Raw genomic sequence first — 8240 nt, 5'->3', positions numbered from 1 at the left:
AAACTCCGCAGTGACCAACTGATTGCGAACTACCACACGCGCAACGGAAACATCTATGCTAGAATCTCGCATGATAGAAAATACACTAAAGTAGAACCAACACAAACTCAGGAAGAGATCATGCAGGCACTATCCAATGCAGACAAAGTGCACCCCAGGCAGGACTATGCAAACACGTCACGCACAAACCAAGAAATGCAAAGACATGGACAAACAAACAAACACAACAAAACAGACAGAAACATTCACAACCTGCAAGACTATGTGGTAGACAATCCACGACAGACAAGGAAACAGGCCAAAGCAGCAGAGCGTAAAACCTCAGAGGTTACTGAGTGATTATCCCTGATCCACTTTCTGAAAGATATACCCACAGGCTACTGAGATCAGCAATGGCAACTGGAAATATCCAGATTCAACATAGACAGCACACTCTGACATCTTGACCTGGATAAAATTCACACACCTGGAAGAGAGCAGTTGGCAGTAAGTCCTCCCATTGGACATACACCAGTGCCGCCCAGGCACTCATCCGTCAGCTCTGCTCTTTAGCTATTGGAGCTGCATGGATGAGGGTAGAATGAATGTGTGTGTGACTGGAAAGAGTGAAGTACTTCCACAAGTACCTGGCCTGGCAAAAAGGCTGTTATAACAATGGAGACTGGGCGGCAAAACACAATACAAATGAAATGAAAACTAACAGTTCTTACAAAGAACTTAAGTGCAGCAGCTCTACAATTGAAAATGCTGCTAAAACCCCTTCCAGGTTCAAAGGTGTGCAATTGGTCCGAGATGGAGTCTGAGGAGATGCGACCTATGACTGCCAGATATTGCTGATGAATCCCTCATGGTATCCCCGAAACAATCCAATAATCCTACCCACCCAGCAATTAAGTAGACCAGCAGAGATGTCATAAAGTACCTATTACTGCAGCTTGCAGCTCGGACCTCCTACCTACCTTTAAATCACTCAAAGCTCATTGCTGGGATGAATAGCACATATTCATTCAGAGGCCACTGACTGAAACTGACTGAAACCTATATAAGCTTACTCACGACTGACAATCATATCATCAAGGGACCACACATCAATGAAAGACATCACGTTTTCAACTGAGTACAAAACATGAATAATCATGAGTAATACACGAATATGACAACACATCACATCGACATAGTACCCAAGGCCATCTATAGATAGTACCTGAACCAGCCCACGTGCCACCATTGATACATTTGTGAATGAACGTATAGTTACGTAAGGCGTATATATCTTTCCCGAGCGAAAAAAACAAACATTCCAGTTTTTTGGCGCTTTTGTTTCAATTGTGGTGGTTCTGTTCGAAGGCCTATACAGATGGTGTTTGCGCAAAATTTCTAACGGAAAATCACCGACTATTTAGTGTCGACAGCTGCATATTAACTTTTTGAACACGCCTTCATCACTGCTTGTTTATTGGCTGTCTGTGGTATTGGGCTGTGTGGCTGTAGGTATATACCGTGTGTTGCTGGGTGATTGTGATAATATTTTGATGATTAACCTTTTCATTCAGCGGTAGAGACCCACAAGTTGACTCCATTATAAATATTGTCTCTTTATCATGAAACAGACTCAGAAACCTTGGCATGAATGCTCTCAGGCTCTCAAGAGAATGTTGAAATTCAGGTCTCAAAAGATTAAAATTACAATAATGAAATGTTTCACCTACCTTCCAAGCCATAAACACTCATACTGGTACTGGATGGAACTTAAAATAAAAAACAGGGGTGGATAATTAGGGGTTTGAAGCACCCCCTGGGATTTTCCACCAATGAAGTACCTACCTGTATGCTGCAGAGACCAGGGCCCTGTTTCACCGTTGATAGCAGCACGCTACTATCAAATTGCGCGAGCTGACGTAATGTGATGAGGTCACACTAATGACGTTTCGTGTAATCCGTGAGCTGCGTTTGGAACAGAGTTGCTGTTTCGTTGAATGCGATGTGTTTGATCGCACGGCCGTGAAGCTGTTGGCAGCAATATTTGATGACATCACACAGATTGACGGTGTCATGGTTTGCTGATGTTTCCATGGAAACCCAATTTGACACGTGTGATAGCAGCGTGCTGCTATCACCGGTGAAACAGGGCCCAGAATAGCATGGTCTGTGTTGCACATATTGATGCTGAAGCTATACCTACCTACCTATCAAATGTCTTTCAGATAACCTACCGAGTGTTCACATTCATCACAAATGCAGTCATTCTCCGGTATATTACATCTGATGTCCTGGGCATCATCAATGTCAGGTATGCACCCTTTACTTTTTTCCTATCATGCATCAGTGATGCATCCAATGTCTGAGTTCCTAAGTAGAACATATGCTATTTTCTCACCAGAACTGTAGTGTGTACTCCATAAGAAAAATGCTAATTTTTCGTATGTTTCTAGTTGAACAGAGTTTGCTCTTATTTTCTAGTTATTGTATAAAATGAAGTAATATACGGTTATCTTCATAAGCATGTACCGAATTACCTGTTCCTTTTGACTGACATTCAGTTCTTTATTTAAGTGTAGTTTTAAAGTAGGTAAATCAATTCTGTTCAAAGTTCTGAAGCCCTAGTCTGCTTCCCAGGCTGGCTCTACTCTACTCGACTGACACCTTTGTCAGTGTGGAGGCTTTCCGTCGGGCGGCGCTGGGCGTGACAGAGAGCAGCACGTGGCGCCAGGCCATCAACTTGGTGTGGCTCAGGTACATCGTTCCGGTCCGGACATCAGTTTAACTCGAAATGGTCACAGCTGTTGGGAGAAGCTGCATATCGGCAGTTCCCAGCAAGAACATCCCAAGTGTTAAATTTTCGAAACTGTGATTTTCATACCATTCGACTCAGCTCGACGAGCTGAGTCGAATGGTATAGAAATCTCAATTTCAAAAATTTGACACTTAGGATGTGCTTGCTGGGAACTGTCGATATAGGTACCTACTTCAAAAACAGGTGTTGTTGTGGAATGTGGACTGTGGAGGCAGTCAATGGGTAGCAGCTAATCGGCACAGTTCTGTTGAGTAGTAGTGGTTTTAAATGGTCATTGCCTCGATAAATGACGTTTATTTCTTCAGATGTGGGGATCGTCATAGGCACATAAGTATGTAATGTTTTATTGCCAGTGAATTGAGTGTATTATAAAAGAGCAGTGTTGTAATTGCCTCTGACTGACGCCCCGCTCCCCTGTTAGCGTGCCCGTGTCAGCGGCGGTGTCGGCGGCGCTGGCCGGCCTCTGGCTGCACGCGCTCAGCCAGCCGGCGCCCGAGGTGACCTCAGAGTACCGTCTGGGCGTGTGGGTCACCGCGGCCATGGTTGTACTGGAGACGGCCGCCCAGCCGCTGGTCATCCTGGCGCAGGCCATGCTCTTTGTCAAATTGAAGGTGAATGACGGCGGTGGGGTGACGCAGAGGAGAGGAACAGGGTGTCAGGGGAAAATATTTGAGGCGCGTCGGTTCCCCGATGACTCTGCTCGACTGCTATATGCTCGATGACTCTGCTATATCAGTGAAATTATATCCGAAGCTCAAATCGCCTGCTGCGACAGTCGTTTGCGGATCGTCGATCGTTCACACCGCGTTAATGTACTGTATTCTCCCTACCTTGCTGGCATATGTGGATTATCTCTGACTCTCTTATCGTCTTCTCGCCCCTCCCCATCTCCTCTCACCACTCTCTCACCCACCCGCTCTCCCTCTCTCCCAAGGTGGTAGCCGACATGGTCACTCTGTGCAGTCGGGTGGCGCTCAAAGCCTGGCTGATCGCCCTGTACCCGTCCCACGCCATCTGGGCCTACTGTGTGGGCCACGCGGTCAGCTCCGCTCTCCTCGTGGTCATCTATTACGGCACCCTGCTCTGGCACGTCCGCTCACCGGATAACTGTCTACCGGTGAAGTCGGCGAGCGAGCTGGGACCCAGACTGGTGCCGGGACAGGTGAGGCCAGTGAACTACATATTTGTAAAGGGGCGGGGTTTCAAATGTAGTCAAGCGTTTTCGCGGTCATAGTGGTTTCTTTTGGCCAAGTCGTCGCATTCTTCGTTTCATTTAGCTAGAACTTTAGGTCTAAGGCCTCTTAGACTGCAGTCAAACGGTATTAAGACCTACCTGTGTTACAGACAGCTCACGGCAGCGCTGGTTCGAGTATCCTCAGAAATAGAGCCAAAGTTGTGCTGCCACGTTTTCCCAGCAACCGCGTCTGCCTCTAACATTTCCTGTCGCGACGGTGGCGATGTGACCCGTGCTGCCATCTCTCTTCACTGATCAGTAATACCTCTCCACAAGTAAGCACACACTCCTCTGATATTAGCCAATTATACTCGTAGCTACTCTTCATCTCCGCTATAAGTCCTTACTGCCAGTCGTTGTGATCTTCATCTTGGTGTCTTTTTTTGTCATTCGGTTTGTTTTGTTGCCCAGCTTCTATCCTTCTGGCCATCTCTCCCCTTCTCGCCAGTCACTGGAAGGGGACAGTTTGGCACCTCTCCTCCAGCTGGTGCCTGACAGCTCCCTCCCCCTCCAGCCGGTGTCTGCGGTGGCGGGCCGGGTGCTACACGACCTACTCCGCGCTATGAGTCTGACCCTACCCCCTCTTCCTCCAGCCGGTGTCTGCCGCGGGGGGCCGGGTTCTGCACGACCTGCTGCGCGCCATGAGCCTGCTCTGTCTGGTTGCCGTCACGTTCGGCTGGAGCTACTCCCACCTGCTGCTGCGGCTGTACGGAGGCGCCCTGCTGACCGCCGGTCCGGCCGTCAGTCTGCTGCGCGCCCAGTGCGCCTACGTGCTCCTACTGGCGGTGAACGGAGTGCTGGAGTGCTACACGTTCGCAGTGATGCGCCAGGAACAGATCAATGGGTAAGTGCCGTGGAGGGTTTATGGAAGGCAGTCGGGAAATGGTCGGGGCTTAGTAAGGAGTGAGGTAAATTAGTCGGTAGAGGCTGAGCGGATTAGGAAATGACGTTCTCATGTTGGTTTTTGTTGTTAGACTGCCTTTTGCGGCTAAAGGCGAAGTGGAAAGGCTGGCCAGTCGTGTCGATAAAGTGAAGCTAGGAACGTTACTATCGGGCGCTTTGACAGGTGTTGTGGCGTTTTCCGGTGTTTCAGGTATAACCGGAAGATGGTGCTGCTATCTGTGATATTCGTCATCTCGACAGGGATCTTTACTAGGCTATTCGGCGGGGTTGGATTGATCCTCGCCAACTGCGTCAATATGCTGACCAGGATATACGTTTGGTGAGTTTTTGTGTTTTTGAATAGATTTGATTTGTCCTAATTGGTCTAATTATTTACATCATTATCCAATCTGTCATGGATAGTCAATATCACGCTTTATTCGCCGATCTCGATATACTTGGATCTCGTTACTTCACCCGTCCATCGACTGATACGAATGTCTGCTGTCCCCAATAGTGTCCTGTACCCCTCTCAATTCTCATCCCGTGCCCTCCCCGTATGCTGCTGGTTCCCGATACAGTGTCCCGTGCCACTCTCAACCATCATGTCTTCGTCCCATTTTCTGCTGCTGCTGCCCGCTCGCCCCGTCCAGTGTGTTGCTGGCGCTTGATGCAGTGTCCCGTACCCCTTTCACCCTGTCCCCACCCCGTGTGTCGCTGATGCCCGATACAGTGTCCCGTACCTCTCTCGTATGTATGTATTGTATGTATTACCTTCATGGACAATCCACGCGGGGCGTGGCGATTACAGTCCGATTACTCTCACCCTGTCCCCGCCCCGTGTGTCGCCAGTTACCGGTTCGTGGCCGGTCTGCCGCTGGAGCCGGCGGTGTCCGTGCCGCCGCTGCTCGGTCTCCGCCCGCCGCCCGCCGTGGCTGCCGCGCTGGTGACCGCCGGCCTGCTGGCAGCCGGCTCCGAGAGCTGGCTGTATAGTCTCTCTTGAAAGTATCGCGTCCTGGGCTGCGGCGGCTCAGCGAACTATTCCATTCAGTTTGAGGACCCCAGTAGGGAGGTCATGGCCTGTATCATAAAAAGTACGCTGTAACACGATTTCACGCCAGCGGTAGAAGGAAAATTGCTATATGACGCAGGCCCCAGCGGCTGACAACTGGGTCAAAACAGGCGGAGGCCGGCCAAAGGTCATGCTCGTATCGCTCTCCCTTGACCCCGTCCACCGCCCCAGGCGGATACCGGTGCCTCTTGGGCTCACCAGCCGGACGCTCATTGGTGTGCCTTTCTGGGCGCCAATCACTCAGTGTGCGTGACGCGTAAAATCACAACGAAGCGAAGTTCCGCCATAACCCCAGTGGCGGATCCAGGGGAGGGCAAATAGGGCAATTGCCCTCCACAAAGGACATCATTTTTAACATTACGTCTATGGCAGTGCATGAAAAGAGACAATAAATTGTGATGGTTTGCCCCTCCCAAAACTTTGGGTTGGATCCGCCTATACATAACCCTTACTGTAATGAGGCCTTCTGAATGACGTAAACAGGTCATGCGGGGTGTGGGGGGGGGGGAGGAAGCCTGGCATCAAATAAGTTTTTAAAAAGAACATGGCTGAACAGCATTATTTTTTCTTTTTTGTCGCCGTTCGTTAACCGGCTCATTAAAAAGAGAGAACTTCAAATATAAGACTAAATGGCTAGACAGCGAATTGGCGAACTGGCTAGAGAGATAATTCTTGTTTTTGAATCCGCTTACGAGTGCATGTGCAAGCACGGATGCATTCTGTTAGCGGGTGCAACAGATGATTTTTTAGGTATATGCGCACGAGTTTCCGGATTTTACCCCCCCCCAAAAAAAAAAAATGTGACAGTCGTGCCGATGACGAGTCAAATTGCTAACTTTGCAATGAAACAAATCTCAACAAATCCTCTGCGAGTAGGGTGGCCTCCGTTGACCACATGCTTAGCTACCATCACAAGTAACCGGATGGCGACTGCCACCCCCCCCCCCCATCCCTCCGCAGTCCGCAACCACTTCCCTCGGCCCGCTGCGCCGGCTGCCTCCGCGTGTCAGGCTTCGGTCAGTGCTACCAGCGCGGCGGCTCTCAAACCTTTCCGCTCAACCGCGGCTGGGACAGGTGGCGCCTTCCTTCGGAGTCGCGATACTTTCAAGAGAGACTATACCCCAGCTCCGCCGCCGCCCATGTGGCTGTGGGCGCGCTCTGTGGGGCCGCCGTGGTGGCCGCGGCAGTGTACAGCGAGCCCCGCCTCCTCCAGGCGGTCAAGGAGCGGGTCGGGGATAAACTGAAGCGCAGCTAGCGGGGAGTGCTACTCACATGGTCACGCAGGGAATAGGGGTTGTTTTGTTGTGATATTTATGTGCATTTTGGGTTGAATATACACCGTGCCTGTCAGTAGAGTGGATCTATTAATTTTAAGACTGGTGCGACTGCAGGGGGCGTTGAGGCTATCGGCCATTTGAGAGCTGGACAGTGCTTGAAAGCAACTTCCTACCGATGAATTTTGGCATTCAGATCCTAATTATAGCCATTTGTGATGAACGATGGCGATGCAGGGGACGGCAGGGGAGGTGAAGGGATGGCACCTCCCTGGAGCTTATGGTAATCGCGGAAGCCCATTACCGTTTACCACCACTGCATAGCCAAAGTGGTAAGACCGGAGAGACGCGATCAGGCCGGATTGCCAGTTGTCGATTCCTCTATCGTTGTAGAGGTCGCTTGCAAAGTGAGATGACTGCTTTTCGTAGAGGGCGGTAAAATCGTGGCCGGTTAGCGTCTGGTGGGGCTTGTAGGCTAATGATGGGCACGACCGGGTGCTGTATGCTATGTGTGGTGACAGCGGCGTTCCTGAGCGTAGGGTGTATCTCTTGCTCTGAAGTCCAGAAGTCCTTATCGTTCTTGTGCATTCACTTTGTCAGTGCCTGATGTCAGTGTCAGTGTTTGTCAGTGTTTCATTCTGTAGCAGACATGCAGTCATATTTGGTTAAATAGAACCTTGCAGTCTGAGGCAGTCTTTTCATTACAGTACCTCATTACAGCGTCTCATTCATTACAGTTCAATATTTAGAAATGCAAGACATTACACATTAGGGCCGATCGGGCATAGAAATACAAAACAACAGTATACGCTCGCTGGCTATTATTCTGAGACTCAGCATTGAACCTGCCATCACTACAATACAGGAGGCGACAGGTGTAGAGGTGATGTCATACTCATTTATCAAGTTCTGCTGACTTGACCCACAAGTTGACTCCATTATAAATATTGTCTCTTTATCATGAAACAGACTCAGAAACCTTGG

At 49.7% G+C, this 8240-nt stretch overlaps 1 protein-coding gene across 1 annotated transcript; it reads left to right on the top strand.

The window, feature by feature from the left end:
- The first annotated feature begins 1465 nt into the window (after nucleotides 1-1465).
- LOC122388433 (protein RFT1 homolog) lies at nucleotides 1466-7944 on the top strand. The gene is made up of 9 exons (XM_043379501.1): nucleotides 1466-1487; nucleotides 2205-2290; nucleotides 2617-2733; nucleotides 3216-3405; nucleotides 3729-3956; nucleotides 4622-4872; nucleotides 5122-5250; nucleotides 5763-5899; nucleotides 7101-7944. The coding sequence occupies exons 4-9, from the start codon at nucleotides 3334-3336 to the stop codon at nucleotides 7235-7237; spliced, it is 954 nt and encodes a 317-aa protein (XP_043235436.1). The 5' UTR covers nucleotides 1466-1487; nucleotides 2205-2290; nucleotides 2617-2733; nucleotides 3216-3333; the 3' UTR covers nucleotides 7238-7944.
- The last annotated feature ends 296 nt before the right edge of the window (nucleotides 7945-8240 follow it).

This window comes from Amphibalanus amphitrite, unplaced genomic scaffold, assembly GCF_019059575.1.
Source record: "Amphibalanus amphitrite isolate SeventyFive unplaced genomic scaffold, NRLGWU_Aamphi_draft 000322F_arrow, whole genome shotgun sequence".
In the NCBI taxonomy this organism is placed as follows: Eukaryota; Metazoa; Arthropoda; class Thecostraca; order Balanomorpha; family Balanidae; genus Amphibalanus; species Amphibalanus amphitrite.
This window is presented reverse-complemented; position numbering and strand designations above follow the sequence as displayed.